Source organism: Eurypyga helias, unplaced genomic scaffold (genome assembly GCF_000690775.1).
Source record: "Eurypyga helias isolate BGI_N326 unplaced genomic scaffold, ASM69077v1 scaffold23705, whole genome shotgun sequence".
Classification (NCBI taxonomy): Eukaryota; Metazoa; Chordata; class Aves; order Eurypygiformes; family Eurypygidae; genus Eurypyga; species Eurypyga helias.
Window position 1 is genome coordinate 35,474 of NW_010249817.1, and position 17,093 is coordinate 52,566.

Sequence of the window (17,093 nt, forward strand, 5' to 3'; positions counted from 1 at the left end):
TTCTGTCTCACATCTCTCATATTTCACTTTATCCTCAATGTTCAATGTGTGATGCTGCATTACTCAGCATATACTGATCCTTAGATACAAAAGTATTTAGGCCTGAATGAGCTTTTCTGCAGTGCTCATTGCTGCAATAATTGAGCACTTCAGAAATATTACAGAATTTATTTTTATGACACCCTCTTTCATCTGCTTCCCCTCATTACTGTGCTAACTCCAGTTGTCTCCAAGGATCTTTCAAATTTATTGGAGCATCATTGTACTGAGAGTTCAGTAGTTCTGACAATTTTTTTTTTAAACTGGATGGTGCTCTCCAAAGTTACTGTGGGGAGTGGATCACAGAAATATCTGCGCTGGCAGGCAGGCAGACAGTGTGATCATATAAACCTCCCTATTTCAAAAATCAGTCTGAAGTGCTATATGCATAACCTGTAATACTCAGTATTCTTGCAGCCCCGCTTTCTGTAATGCGTGGTGTCAGCTTTGAAAGATGAAACTGTTGCTTTAAATACTGATATTTTCGCTGCAACAAGCTCCCAGGTTTTTCATCAGCTTTTGCAAAGGGTACAAGTTTATAGGCTGACATACTTGCAGTTAGAGGATATTATTAGTCCAGGAAAGGAACAAAAATGTTATGCTATACTCTCAATCACCATCATACAGGCTTTAATGGGCACTTGAAAGCAAGCTCTGCTTTTGTGTTTTGATGTAACACCTATGTTCTCAGGCTGTGGTTTCATGATGTAAAAAGTCTTTGGGGGCAATCTTGATTTGAGATATTTCTGCTTTCCTTACTACTTCTTTCTATGCTATCACCTTCTGCATCATGCCCTGAGTCATGTGTAAATTGGGCTGTGAAACTAAACCATGTTAAAAGAAAAATTAAAACTGCTTTTTTCTTCCTTGGCACTAGTGTTTTTAATCTGGATTAATCCCCTCATCTGCCTCACAGTACAGTTGTACTGTTACAAGTCTGGTACTGCTGCCAAATGCTTTGATGTGTACATCTACCACCTGAGCATCTTTGAGTCAGGATGCAGAGGAGGTTATAGCTTCATGGATTTTAATGCCAGGGTGATCAGCTCCAATCATTTATCTTGACCTGTTGTATACTAAGCTATGAATTTCATCCAGTCGTTCTTCCACAGGGGTAAGTAATTTCTACTTGATTTATAGGAAATAGTGTAGAACCACATCTTGCTTTTATACAACCTTTCCAAGAAATCACATGATACTTATTCACCTTTGACTGCACAAAGTTGCTTCACCTGTATTCTGATCTGCAGCTGAGAGAGCGAGTGGAAATTTTCCATCTGTTTGTCCCGCAAGTTTCTGATTTTTTTAAGCTCTGTTCAGCTTTGTATAATACCTGAAGGCTCTTGCTTTCTCTCTGCCCATTTAGTTTCTTTTAGCTTTTGACTTTCAGCAAATGTTGTGCTTGTTGCTCTTTCTCTTGGGCTATTCTCAGTCTATTTTTGGGCTTTTTTCCTAATGAATGAAGGTTAAATTTGGAAGCCTTCCAGAGCAGAGCAACTGTTGCTGATTCAGAGAAAATGTTTGTCTTTGGGCTCTGTATTCACTTTGTAATGTCGCCAGAGAAATTTTGGATACAGCAGTTTGCAATGACATCAGAGGCTAGTCCCTTACCTGCTTTTAGTAATACAACTCTTCCTGGGTCATTTTTAGTGATTAAATACAAAACAGTGTCTGCTGTTCTGCTTTGTTTCTCTTACAGTTCAAATGAGCTCTGTTGTCTTTCCAAATGAAGAGATGTATCCGTGCAGATTTATAATAAATGCTTCAATATCAGGTCCTGAGGAGAGTACATATCATAGAATCACAGAATGGTTTAGGTTGGAAGGGACCTTAAAGAACATCTAGTTCCAACCCCCCTGCCATAGGCAGGGACACCTTCCACTAGACTTTTAAGAGACCAAATTTAAAATTTCCTTAACTTTTTCAAATTTGCAAAGACCTAAAAGAATTGGTGGCTTGGGAGTATGTCCCAGGTTTCAGTGCCTGCTATGGGTAGATTGACCCATATTCCCTGCTGTAATCAGGAATAAAAAACAGCCATTATTTTCGTGTGTGAATTGCTGGTTTCTGGGGAAAGGTCTAATAAGTGTATATGTCTGAACACTAGTACACATATGGGTGTTTTCTGAGGGAACTGAATTCTGGCTCGTACTTGGTCACTTTGGTAAATGAGGTCTGAGGGATCTTGGCAGGGACAAGTAGAGCTGGGACATTTGTGGCAAGGCCACCTGAGCCCATACATGTTTTGGTCTCCACAGCAGTGAGTGAATGAGCTGTCGCTGGTTCCAGATTCACTGAAAAGATAATGGTGAATAAAAATCCGTGAGAGTGTTTAGCTGAATGTTCAGACAGGCACCACTAAGGTGTTTTTGAACAGTAACAAAAGAACAGGATAAATGGACCAGAAGAGGTATGAAATTCATGCTTCATGTGAGGGAATACAACTCAGCCTGTGATAGTTTGAAGACACAACTCCATCCTCTGCCCGAATTCACCTTCTTCAGCCTTTACATACCTGGCTGTGTCTTAGCCCACATTTAACTCACCTTTCTTGTTTTCTTCCTGCATGCTAGCTTGGGTTTTATTCATTCTGGGGCTAAGCTGTCCTTTTATTTTTACCTGTAGTGCCAATAAGTCAATAAGTCAATCAATGTGTAACAAACCGCAAACAAGTGACAGCTGTCATGCTGAAATGCAGCCCCTGCGTTACAGTGGGTCACCAGCTCTTGGTGAGTGTTTTAAGAATGGAGGAAGCAGAAAAGGGAGCAAGGCTCAGTATTTTAATATGCCTGAATCGCAGCATAATGAGTAAATACCATCATTCAAACCTCCTGAAAGTGATTGGCACAAGTGAGTTTGGTCTTGTTCAAGGCTTTGTTCCTAATGCCACTGAACAGTCTGGCCTGACTGCCATCCTTTGCTGTAGAAAGGCCCAGAATTAGTTTTCACAGGAGGAGGAAATTGGGGAAGCTCTAGACTCTGATATATGGACAAGGATTTGTGGATTTAAAGGTCTGGCATAATGGGTTAGCACACAGTGGACAGTTCAGAGAAGTTTGGACATGACCTGTTCATTCAACAGACAAAATAATTGTCATTTACTTTGTAGTAAGTCTGGCTAACTCCATCAACTCTCCTGACTTAGCTGGGTTTCCACTGGTTAATCCAAAGTGGCTCTAGACTTGTGTGATTGAAAATCTACTCCCAAAGTGGGCCTGTGAGCTCTTCTCTGAATTTTTACCTCTGTACTGAGTGAACGTGGCAGCATGCATAGCTCCCATTCAAGTGAAATTATGTTGAGTAATGGAACAGATGAAGCCAAGAGAAAAACAATTTCTTGAACTTCTTTGCAGATGGCTGCAGCTTGGAGGGTGGGGGAAAGGCAGGGCTGAAAAAGGTGCAGGACCAGAAAAATTTATAAGGGATGTGGGAAGGGAGAAAAAAAGGGCAAGAAAATCCATGATTTAGCAGAAAACTTGTGCATAGTGAAGAAAGGAGTCTGAATTCCTAAAGGGTGCAAAGCTAATCCCCAGGACTCTTCCAGCACAGTGAGTGAAAGAAGGCAAGGAAATATATGTAGGATTTTGTAACTTTTGCACTAATATGGATTTTTTTTGTGCAAAATTTCTCCATATTTTGTGTGCACCTGCTGCTAAAGTGTTAAAATGCAAACCCCATGCACCCACAAGGTCCAACTCTAGAAAGATTCTCTTAAATTACTGTGAGGTTTACTGAGGATGAGTGAGCTGGCTGAAAGGCCTTGAAAAGCCTTTGTAAAAGAATGAAAACTTTTGTTCTAGTGACACGTAGGTGAGCTGAGGACAGAAACAACATAGCAGTCTATTCAAGCCCAGGGGAGCTTAAAACCAGAAGGACTTAATGTATGAGACCAAGCACAGCAACTCCTATGACTGTCACATCACAGCAACTTCCTAGTGTTGGTGGCTGTGTCAGATTCAGCTTAGAGAGGCAGAACAGTATATATTGCATGGATCTTAAATGAAATAACCTCAGAAATATGCTGTACAGCGGGATGTCAGAGAGATACTGGTAGCAAGTGGTGGCTGATAGCTGTGAGTTGAAGCAATTATTCCTCTTTCTTAGACACACACACACAGACTCTTTTACCTTCAATGTGAATAGCAATCCTTAGAAAAACTATAATGCATATTTTACCAGCCCTAAAATAGATTTACAACGGTTTCCAATCAAATGTTTCTACTAGCAGGGCTATTATGGTTCTTTCACAGAGATAGAAGTAGCAGAGAACATCACTTAAGTGATTAAAACAACAAACCCCACTATTGATGACAGCTATTAAGCAATAAAATCAAAATACGTTTAAATAGCTCACCCATAGCCATTGCTTTTAAGGAAAGCTGTGTTTAAAGGCTAATAATGTCAAACAGGAAATTGTTTGCTACCCAATCCCCCAAAATAGGAGATGTTTTCCTAGAAGTAAGAGATGAGTGTCTGCATGGGTGGATCCCTGATTCAGGAAAGCATTTAGGTATGTGTTTAAAAACCATTCCTGAATAGGCATGTTTTTCTGATTTGAACTTCAGCAGTGGTAAAAGACATTTCCACAACAATAATAAAATGTAGAAAAAACTTGTTGACTTTATAATTGTGGAATTCCTGCTAACTGAACCACTATATGGATCATACTGTCAAAATTGTGGTTATTCTCTAAACCATAGATACTCAAACATCGTGTTGAAATGCCAGATGCTCTGGCTGCAAACCACAGGTTCTCAGTAGAGCTCATGGAGAACCTGCATGGATACCAGCTTAAACAGGATGATGATAATCAGAAGAGGGTAGAAGCACAGCCCACACCCCCTGTCCACTACAAGCTAATTAAAGATACAGTATGCCTTGGTATATTGTCAAGGTATACCAAATTAGTCAAATTAGCCATCTTTCTTAAGATGAAACAGCACTCACAGACTAATTTCATCTCGGAGCTCAACAGAAGGCAGGGTATGTCTCCTCTAAAAGGGAGCGTTCTGGCCACTGCAGGTGGATGAGGCTGCACAGAAGCACAGTTCTCCTGCTGTTGTCTGCACTTCAGTGGGCAGTGCTAAGTGGAAGGGCAGGGGGTGGGCAGAACCTGCTACTAAGCAACGTAGGAATGGTCCCTCAAACCATTTTAGACCTGACCTTACCTGGATGCCAATTCAGAGCTGTGTGACCTACTGCTTACAGGTGTCCCTGCTATTCCAGCTGATAAGGCTGGAATGCAAAGTAGTCCGATTCTGTTGGGACGGGAGGACAATCTTGTCAATATTTGAATCTGGCATCAAAGAGCCAGCAAAGCCAGGAATATTCACACAAGCTATGGAGAGGAGTAACCCAGATTGCAGACCCTAAATCTGTGCTGAACAGGACTCTGAAACCTTTAAGAGCTTTCCATCAGGACTGCTACTTCAGGTTTTGTGTGATTTCAGGAGATCTGAGTCAAAACCGTAAGAAACCCAACCAGGATGAATAAATTTTTGAAAGGAAACACCCCAGCCACTAACCCAGAGGTGTGTTTGAATTTGGAGGATACAATATGTCTAAAGTAAAGGGGAAAGTTGTACCATATTTTTGCTTGGATTCAAATTTTTAACGATGCAGAAGGACAGGGGTGTTGATTTTGGGTTGGCATTTTTGGGTACTGCCAGTACCTGGCAGTAATGGATGTATTACTTTAATGTGTGGGTCTTCCTCACAGTCACCCTAAAATAGCAAGAGAAGCATGGGATGTATAGGAAAGCTCTTTGTAAGATTTATTTAGGTATTCCTCAGTTAAGGTGACTTTTGTGAGACTGTGATAAACCAGGATCTTCCAGATGTGAACTACAAGGTAAATCTGAATATGCTTTTCCAACTTTGATGTAGGTAATAGTTTGAGAACTTTACTGGCATTTAGAGTCAGAGGTTTGAAACACGTCTTGCCCTAAGAAACTTGGAACTCACTAGAATGATCTTCTAAAACTAAAGATGCTGCTGCCCTGTCAGCTTTGTTGTCATCTCTGAACACAAATATCTGAAACTTTCTCATCCATTTGCATGTTCCCACCAGGATTCTTGTGAAATGCTTTGGTCCACTGTGGGTAGCAAAGGTTTCAGTGATGCCACTTTTTTTTTTTCATGTAATTCATAACTAATTTTTGCTCTGTAATGTATATGAACTTTTTCTATGTCTTCACATCATTATGAGCAGAGCTTGATGTCCATATTAATTTTTAATTTTGGGGAAAAAAATCATTTCAGGGATCTGTTTCTAGAATTTATTCTAGTTTTTGTTGTTTTTTTTTTTTTTTAACATTCCTGACACTACTCATGTAGTTGATATACACAGGCTAACTTTTCTTAGACAAAGCCTGCTCTTTGAGTTGCCAGCTACAACAGAGAACAACTCCTGCATCTCTGAGTGCTGGAGGTCATGCAGATGGGCACAGCGTGGATCAGATAATGTGAAAACTTAGCTGGGGATTATCAGTAGAGCTGCCCACAATATTTGAAGAGGAGGTAATATTTGCAAGGGATACAATGGCCAAGAATATTGCTGTAGAAAAACAAGTTTTACTTTATGTAACCTCCATTATGCCAAACAAGGAATCTGACTTAGGACCAGATCCTGCTCCCTTTGAAGCAAGTGAAAACTTTCCATTTGCTTCATTGTGGAGGATCAGACCCAAAGGGAATCTAGTTTGTCTCTGTAAACAGGATGAAGAAGCAAAAGAAACATCCGAGGCAACTTGTAAGAATTTCCTGGCAGTGTAGGTACCAATAATTAACAAGTAAAAAACCCCTAATCCTTTGTACAAAACCATTTTGATCCAAATTTGCTTTCCTCTGTCCATGCTTACTTCTCATGCACTAGAAAGAGAATTGTGAAATGTTTGGCAAACAGAAAGGACTTTGGTCTAGATTCTGTGTTCTGTACGTGTGCGCTTTCTGCTTTGTAAACTTTATTCTGGAAGCACCGCTGGACTCAGCTAAAATGTGTCATCAAAGCAGATCCTAAACCTGACAGCTCTTACTAACTCTTTTGGAGCTTAATGAAGAAATAATTTACTGTAGAGCAACCCATAACTTCTGCACATCCTGCAACAGCAATACCTGGGGCAGGACTACATTCCATTGCATCCGATGGTGGACGAAGACCAGGTGTATTCAGGTGGCCAGGTCCTGGCATTTGTTTCTCTTATTTTCTATTTAAAAGAAAGTACTTCTCCATCGTTTCTGTGGCAAAATGCAGTATCAACAATATCCCTCACTGACAAAGGAGCTACTCATGAGAGTTTGAATAATACAGGCCATGAAATTCAGAAAGGAGAATTTTGTCCATCTATCTATTAGGTATCATAAGAAGCTATTTAGGTTGGGTATGATATCTCTGTGTCTCTATTTTTGGTCTGAGGAAGGGAAATAGAAAACAAGAAAACATTACTGTCAATAGCAACAAACCCCAAATTCAAGATATGTTTGCCCACAAGTTTCTTGCCTATTGTTTACTGCTACCAACTGCATGTCTCAAAGTTTTTCTCCTGTCTGACATGATATTTTTAGTAGTCAGTACGGGAAGTGTGATCTAGATAAGTTGTATTGAGGTGGGTGCATGGCTTATTGGGAAAAAAAAAGCCACATTGAAAGAGTAATTATTACAACACTGTGGCATCTGTGGCATTACTGCTCACAGAGCTGCATTTCTTACTGGCAGCCTCAGTGGAGAAACCAGAAGCTGAATGGGTTGTCATGATAGAATTGATATCCACAGATAAATTGATCATTAACAGATCATCTAGTAGTCATAGATCATCTAGTCCCTTGAAAATAGTATTGAAAAGTGTTCGTTCAAAAGTGTCAAGAAATTTACTTTAGTTTTCTCCATGATGTAGCCTCCACATAGTATCACTCCAGCAGTGCTAGAACTATCACAAGTGGAACAGATTTCTTTCAAGAGTAACAAGAGCAGACTTACAAGTTAGTTCAATTATGTCTCTTCTAAGACCTAAGTGCAGAGTGTTCTCAGGTTTTTGGGGCCTATCCCATGGCACGAATTACAGTTGTTTTCTACATAGACTTGCTTTTGTTTTTGTTAACTACAGAAAACAAATACATTGCAGGAAGACACTGAACTTTTAAGAGGCCGAAACTCTGTTACTTAAGCCTTTCTGTGGAGGTCTCTATTTTCCCAGCATTTTATTTGTTTGACAGCAGCCCAGGAAACATGAAACTGCTCTGCCTTCATACTGTGGTATCATCCACAGTAGCCACATTAAAACTGTGTGTCTTGAGACTTGCTCTGCCCATGTGTTCATTAAATATGGCCAGTGGAATGCATCAGATCATTCCTGGACATGCAGTGTTTGTTTTTAACATCTCTTTTCCCTGTCCTGTTTTAGTCACCATCACTGCCAAGAAAGGAGAATTGCAAGACGACAAAGATTTTTGTTGCAGTGTAGTTTGGCTGATATGGAATGTATCATTGGAGATCGCCACTCCACAACTAAGGCCTTTTCCTTCTGCATGTGGGCAAGGAGATCACCATGTTGTAAAATACAAACCTGTACATTTATCTAAACTCCCTTGTGCTAGCTGTGTAAACCAAATCCTGAGGTCTGTGATCTCTCCCTTCACTACTGCAATATCATCATCATTAGATGAAATGTAATAGGATCCAGGAAACTGGCCTTCCATAAGTGGGTTTTTTTTATTTGAAAGAAAGCTAAGGTGTAATGATTAAAGTGCGGAAACGAGGAGCAAGATAGCATGATCATCTTTACTCCAGACTTGTATGACCTGAGAGCTGATTCTTAAATTTTGCACACCTGAGGTCTCACACTTCTCTGATTAGTTCAAAATTGCAAAAACTAAGGAAGAATATGGAAATAACCTTCCAAAAATATCAGCAGAATGAGGATTAACTGCTCTCCATGATCACTAGGGGGAGGGGATAAGAAGGAATCACCTCAGTTTGCAGCAGAGGTTATTTAGGTAGGCACTGAGGAAGAGCTTTCACACTGTCATAATGGGAACAACTGCTGACAGTTGCCACTGAATCTCCTTCATCAGAGATTTTCAAAAGCTAGTTCAGTAAGCATTCACAAGCAAATGGCTTAGGTATGCTTGATTATACCTTAATGCAGAGACTCAGGCCAGCTCACTCATGGTGTTTTCCAGCCCTCCTGAAGGATTCTAGAGGTAGTTAAAGCTCTGGAAGGCTTTTCTTACTTCCTGCTGCGTTTGAGTCCCTTCTTAGGCAAAGACGTGCCAATATCTGTGCCTGTGCAAATGATGCGATGCATCCACCCTCTTGTCTCCTGGGACATGAGTCACTCATGAAGTGTGTATCACCTCCTGCCCCATGAAGTCACTGATGGCACAAAAAGATTCTATTCCTTTGTGACTGGTGGGAAAAGAAATCCAACTGTAGTTTACAATGGTTATGCCAGTAATATACACAATATTGTGTTTGCCTTTTCTGATGAGCAGTGTTTATTCTTCAACCATCTGTATTAATTTAGCATGTTACTCATCTGTTGGGTTTCATTATGTGCATATTTAACAGTTTGCAGTAAGGAGGATTCACTCTTTAAACAGCTTTTCTCCACACAGTTAGTATTAAGTGAGTCTATATCCGTAGTTAACGGAATCTGATAAAATCACCTAGTGCTAGAATACTATAGCTAAACCTTAGATTTATATCACAGATGGAACTAATTCAGAAATGATGTTGTAAGTATTGCAAGTCTCATACAGTCCTAATTATCTTACAATATCTACGTCTGAACCTAGAAAAGTTGATAGGAAGTCAGTGAGTATACATTCCAGAAGAAAATAAACCAAAATGTCAAGTGTACCATATATCTAAAGGGTCAGAAATTAGCTGAGGATGTGTTTCTTGAGTCTATTGAATCAGAGTGCACCTGGGACCTAAGTTCTCAGAGTTATTTTGGTTTTCAAACCCCCTTACAGAGACAGATAGCCTTCTGGAACCACTTGAGCCTTTGACTAGTTTAAAGAGGTTTGAATTCTCTCTGTTGTATGTGTTGAGGTGTACCTGGGTATTTGGCTAGCATCATTTCCCTGTGACTGTTGTTACAGTTCTTCTGTATAATACTTGGAGCTAAATCAAAAAGGAGACAGTAATTGCTCCCCCCGAATCACACCTGAGTATGCAGACAAACACAACTAGCATCTTCTGCACGGCCAGGGTCAAGGAGAGTTAAAAGTCTGAACAGGGGGTAGTCATACCCCTCTCATCCATGGAGGAGAAGAATCTTCCTCCAAGGTCTGACGTTTAAAATTTAAAAATCAAACTTATTTTAAGTGTAATGGATAAAAGAGGGGAGAGCAGAAATTATTTCCACTTCCTGAAGGTTGCTCTCTATGTAATGAAAGTAACAAACACACAGAAGGCTGAAAATCTAAAAGTAAAGGCTGAAACTCTAAGTACAACAGAACTGATCATGTCTCACAAACTCCGAATAACAGAGATTTGAGATCTGATGCTGAAATTCTGGTCAGGGCATTCTTTGCATCAAAGAGATTAGTTCAGTTCTGTGCAGGCATATACCTAGGAGATTTCATTCACTATATTTGGGATTGGACCTCTGTTCCAATTACAAAGCCCCTTCACAGTGCAGAGGTATTTTGAGTTCCAGAGTTTATAGAAGGACCCATCTCTAGCAATGCAATTAATACACATGGAACTGCAGCATGGGTTATAGGAATCTCTTCCCAGAGTGCTTTAAGTTTCACTAATGTGGATTAAGAGTGCTGCCCTTTTTTAGATGGGTTTAGGAAGGGTTGTACAGGATCATACACAAAATGTACAGTTAGGCTGAGAAAAGACAAGCAGGTAACACATCTAGTAAGTTGGTGAATGTCTAGAACTCACCACGTTCTCTATGACTCCCGTCCTGTTGGCCAGCTCGCATTCCTCTGCATGCCCATTGCAAAAGCAGCTTCCCCGGATGATCAGGTCATAAATAGCATAGTGGGCAAATCTCTGAGGTTTCTCTACCAGCCCTGAACCATGGCATGGGCATTCATTTAACAAAAGGAGGCGGAGGTTGGTGAGCTTCAGGAGATCTTGAGCCTCAAGACTATAGGGGTCTTCAATCTTGTTAGCTGGACTTAAGGCACGATAAATCACCTGAAAGACAGAAGAGTCATACGCAGGAATAGATGTGGACAGGAAACATTCCTGAATAATCTGCTTAAGCCGTTGTGGGGCTGTGATGGATCCCAAACAAGGGACTTGCCCTTGGCGTTCTTTGGCCCTGCCTTATAAGTGGTGGCAGTGTCTGTCTGACTAACACTGTTAGTGGAGTGAAGGCTTTGTTTCCATAGGGATTCCCTCTTTCTCTCTCTTTCTCTTTTTCTTTCTTTCTAATGAACTGGCCAATTTAAGTACTGGCAACATGTAAAATACTTTTGCTCCTTTTTGCTTCCAGAAGTCAGAAAATAGCTTATGGCACATGCCTGGAAGATAATTCTGTTGCATGTTGATGGCACATGGAGAAATAAACACCCTTAAGCTTACAGAACTGACTGCTTCACACTGAGCCACCTGGTAGTACCACAGTGAAGGCAGCGGTACATTTCCCACCTGTCCACAGAATTTTCTGTTCAGTTAGCTCTGTTCTTTTTTCTTTTAATTCCCTTCTCTTACACTCTCAGCTACTTACAAAGCTTAAACAGCCCTGTGTGGTGAGAATAGAGGTGCCTGTATTTCCTTGTTTGATAGAGCTATGGGCAGATTGCCCAGGCTGTGCAATGCAGGTGCTACATTCCACTGACTAATGAAGCCATGACAAAATATCCCAGGCCTTTCCACCCCAATGTCTACATTCCCCCCGTCAATGGAACCATAAGCAAATGGCCCATTCTGTTGTCCAGGTGACCAGCATTCCCCTTACTGATGGATTCACAGAACAAAGACCAAATTTCCTCTGTCCAGTTCCCCTAATCCAGGACGGTCTGGTCTTTTCAGTGGACACCAGTTTTATGAACCCTTTCTCCTTCATCCCAGTCCCCTGTGGAGCACACAGAGGTGGAGTGGTTTCTCAGAGCTCTGAGCACCTTGTCGTGTACCGGCACACACATCTTCCTCCCACATGGTTAGTTAATCAAAGAACAAGGCAGTGAACAGGATGGAATTGTTCTGCAGAGCCTGCTAAACTCTGTGATCTCAAAGCAGGGTTAAAACATAAGTACTGGTATATTAATAGTTAAAAGTCCTTGTGAAACTGTTTTAAGTTTACATAAAACAGGAAAACCAAGGGTAGAGCAGCCTATTCATTTACTGTTTTTTACAAGCTCTATTCTCACACTTAGCTCTCTTGTCTACGGCTTCTCTAATATATATGCCTAGTAAAAATGGTATCTTCTTTCAGGGTAGCTCTCCAGAGGATACCGAACAGATCAGTGGCTTCAGAACATAAATGCCAGAGGTACTTTACTCCAGGACAAGATATCTGGAAAAAGGTAATCAATATGTCATTAGCTTCTTCAAGATCTGTACTGGTCCTGCCAGAGACCTCCTTATACAAGGCTGGGCAAGGGGCTGCATATCTCTGTGCCCCAGTACTCCCAGTTGTGAACAGATATGGATCTCTTCACAGGAGACAGAGAAGAAGGGTGAATGAGGTGAAGAACAAAAATTTTTACTAGGCCTCTCTGAAGGAAATGACTAGGTAATGGCCAAAGTGTTTCCTTTTACTCTATGATTCTGGCATTATACCTCTGCTTGATGACAATAGTCTTGCACTATGCTGTGTTAACTGTGAAGGAAATCTTGTGGATTGTATTGCTCTACTGGAAACCTATTTTGTATAGAGTGTTCTAAGTTTAAAGAGATGGATTCATGTTTTGGGATCTCCAGTCAATTATCCTTCCTCCCCATGTCTTAACTGACATCTTGACAGCACTGAGTTCTTTAGGTAAAAGAACAGCTGTTGGGTGCTCTTCTCTCAGCATAGGGCCATTTGCTTTCACAAAGCTGTATTGTTTTTTGTTGCTTTGCTTGACAGCTTGGAAAAAGGTTGGATTCCCTGTGGGTTTATCATTTTGCAAATATTTTCATTTCTGGCCTTGCATCTCTTGAGGGGAGTTGCTTTGCCATTTTCCATATCCCCTTAGAACTCTGAAAAATATTTGTGAGTAGACATGTTAATAGCTTGGATGTCCCATAGGTATTGTGGCATCCTTTTAAGAAAAAAAAAAAAAAACCAACAAAAAAACAAACCAGTATTCCATTCCAGTTGAGGCGCAAGAGTTTGCTTGTATGATTAATTCATGACACATTTCTGTCTGAATAAGTTTGGTAGTGAGACTTGATTTGTTTGTCCACATCTCTCCCAAGGCAAGGTTTGTTAAGTGTTAGAGATCTGATTTGGGTGACATAACACTAGTGAAGTCTTTTGGGAGTGGCATTTATATGTTCTTGGATTCAACAACCACTATGGTGGTTGAAGGCCTTCCTTAACTTTGTAAACATCAAAGATACTGAGGACTTCCTTAAACAAAGACATTTTGTATCAGCAGAGTCAAATCAGGTATATTGTGCCAATATAAGTAGGTTTAGCTGAGCTTGATTTTACACAGAGGTAGCACAGTTTTATTTTGTATTTAAATCAGTTTAGCAGCAGTATGTCATATATGCATAAAGCTGGAAAATGGAAATTTCATCTCTCTTCCCTTCTGGAGGACATATTCTCCTTGAAATATTGGTTGGTAAAATCCTTGAGCACAAGGAAGAGTATAATCATCATCTCTTGGCTCATTTTTAATATTTGATTGGATATTTCTTCTCACATTAAAGTGCCAATCATTAGGTCTTCCTTAACATATGTGTTGCCCTGCTGTCAAGAGCAATATGTTACAATCCATAGGTTATATTTCTTAGCTTACTACGTGTATTGACTCAAATAATTGTAGAGTGGGATGAATTTTTAAAAGAGATCTGGTATCTCACCTTACATGCCCTGAATTATTTTTCCATAAATGCATAATTTACCTAAAATAAACCCCCAAACCAAATTACTAAACTTTTTTTTCTGTACTAAAAATATGTGATTATATTTTAAATTAATGTATTTGTGTTTATGGTTCCCTAAGAAAAAATGAATCCTAAATTAGCAGAAAGATTAGTGATGATTGCATATATGGGTTAATAATTTTATACAGCATAGGGAACAACTTAATTTCTGTAAAAAAAGGAAGAGATGTCACTGTGACCAAAATACAGAGTTGGAATGTGACTATTTGTTCAAAGCCCCAGCACAATCGCTCAGTATAATGTTCAGCAAGTAATTTAAGCCTTATGCTGTTCTGGATTGCCAGTGAATTCAGTAGGAAAAGTCTGTTGTATGTCCTGCTTACTGTTTAAAAAATATGATACAGGTATTCAAGTACTTCATGGAATGGGAGGAACATTAATAAATTTATACCTGTAAAATTCTCTGAGAATCCTTAGGGATGGATGTTCAATGCATGCAATTTTAATAATAATAGGTAGAAGATAAGAGGTTAGCCGTCTCTAATATTTCTGCATGAATGTTTTAAAGAGTAGATTAGAAATGGATCTAAGTATGGGTGAAATCCTAGAGCCTTCTGCTGTGGGAAGAGACAATCCATCTTTCACTCTGTTATTTGTTCCTTTTTTCTTAGTTCACAAGGTTTGTGTTTCTGAACCTATGAAGCAGATTCTTTCTGTACAGATAGAAATCTGACTTCTGCATTTTGCAGAAAGGCAGAAATAAAATTAATTTTTCATTTCCCAGAGATACTATGCAAATTTATATTTTCCATCATATTAACGTAAAAGACATGAAGAGAGTATAATAAACAAATGTGTTCTTATAATTAAGATGCAAGCTCCAAAAAGAGCTTCCCACCATGTTCACTGTAAAGCTATTTCTCATCTAGTTAAATCTCTATCTGGTACCAAGCTCTGTTCTTTTTTTCCTGTAACAGACTGCTCTAAATTTCTTCCAGTCATTTCTCTAAACACTGGTGAGCAGCTTTCATCAAAGTAGCTTACGCAGAGAAGAAAATCTGTCGGTGATTAAGCCTGCTAAGGGACACCCTAGAAATCTTTCTGCTTCCCTTGAACTGGGTGGAAGTTGGGGGTGTTCAGCACCTCTATAATCTCAACCCTTTGTGGAAATACATCCTAGATCCTGAGTTTCCCTTATAATCAGGAGCTGACACTGGAGCTGAATGCTGAGTAGGACATTCATGCTTATCTGCATATCTGCTATCAAGCGCATATTTGTCATTCTCATTTTCAAAAGTCAATCAGCTGCGCCTCAAAAAGATGGTTGCTACCCTGTCCTCTCCTGACCTTTCTAAGAGTAAGGAAGTTTGGAGAATGCTGTTAAGTGTGCAAAGCTAAAAAAGGTAGCCACTGTTAGAGGATTGGTTTTGCTGTACACAAGTTGGCACAGCTTCACAGGGGGTGATGTTTTATCACCAGTCAAGAGACCATCTTCATTCCGGAGACAGTGTCTCAGATTTTTGATTTCTTGCCATATGTTTTGCTTCTCCATTCTTGATGCAGATAATTCTGTTTTCTTAACCTGATCTTCCAGCCAGTATTAGTCAGAAAAGATGTGGACACAACAAAGGTTCCCCCTTGCAAGCTCATAGCCTAAGGTCAAGGAATATGAGTCATAAATGGAGAGCAGTGCCAATGCCTGGCCTCCTCCAAAAAAAAAGAAGATCCTTGTGCAGAACAAGAATTTGATATTACAAATCATCCTTAAGCTATGTTGATCATGTTGCACACAATCAGGTTAATGAGGTCAGAAATGTCTGTGTGCTTATATTAGGCCCATCAGAAGGAAGCTGCAATAAAAACTCTCATCAGTCCTAAATACTCTTCATTAAGAGATTTTCATGTGAGTTGATTTTGTTCATAAAGGAATAGTAAACAGTTGTCTCAGAATTTTTCCTACTCAGTGGCAAATATCCTCTGATTTATCTGATGTAACCCCCTGACTAAAATGAATTGTTCCATCTTGTGGCACAGTAGTCTGTACGGAATAGTCTCTTTCCTGTTTTGAAATACTGTTTGGAGCACAAAGAAAGTCTAGCTATTCTCTTAGCTATTAGAAGGTCTATTCTGACAATTCACGGAATAGTGGTTTGTAGTCAAGATCCACTGCTTTTCTGTCCTTGTGGAGAATCAGACATAGAAGCCAGTATAGAATATTATAGATTGTTAAAGAAATAATTGTGCATTTGATTTTTAAAGATTTCTCTGATCTGGATAAACTCAGCCACTCCCCAGACAGTGGCATCTTGAATTCATTCTGTGTTTTCCAAAATAGGGTCAGTGTCGCTTCAATTTGCATTTGCTTTGTGGTTATTCCAGTAATTCAGTCAGTGTGGCATAAATATTAATATTTAGGCATTGCTGCCAGTATGAGTATGGGGAAAGACTGCACCACTGAAGTTAGAGGCAGACAAATCTGAAGAGCCATGCAGATTTTTTTCTTCCTCAGACAAATGTATTCTGTAGGTTCAGGTTATCCACAGATGTAAATCTCCACGTCTGTGTAGAAAGACAAGGTTTGCAGGGAGAAGCAGTATCTTCCATGAAGCCAGGTAATGTAGTCAGAGTACAAGATCTAGGCTATTGGGCACAAAGACCATTGGCTTGCAGTCTGTAATACGGACATGAACAAAATAGCTTCCACTCTACATACCATCACTTTACTTGGAGATATGAGAACATTTCCATGCTCCCACAAAGTGCAGTGTCCTTTTTCATTTTGAGGAATGATACTTGCTCTGAAATGGCAAAGGGTGGCACAGAGAGTTCTGTGGTGCAGACAGCCCAGCTGGGTGGAGAACGAGGAGATTCATTTCACTCTACCTGCTGAATTGTCAGGGCAAGTTAAAACAACCCATCACCATCAGTGTCAACCAAGCTGTGTTCTCATGGGAGAGAATCCATTTCTTATAAGTGGAGCAACTTATATCTCTTACTCTTGGCTAAAAACTTACACCTACTGTGTAAAAAAAAAAACCAACACCACCCCCCC

At 39.9% G+C, this 17,093-nt stretch overlaps 1 protein-coding gene across 1 annotated transcript in view; it reads right to left on the minus strand.

Moving 5' to 3' along the window:
• The window catches only part of LOC104509537 (netrin-4-like), a 46,483-nt gene that overhangs the window by 17,500 nt on the left and 11,890 nt on the right, over positions 1–17,093 (minus strand). Inside the window, exon 3 of the mRNA XM_010151507.1 lies at positions 10,937–11,194. Coding sequence (XP_010149809.1) covers positions 10,937–11,194 — 258 coding nt within the window. The remainder of the gene's footprint in view (positions 1–10,936; positions 11,195–17,093) is intronic.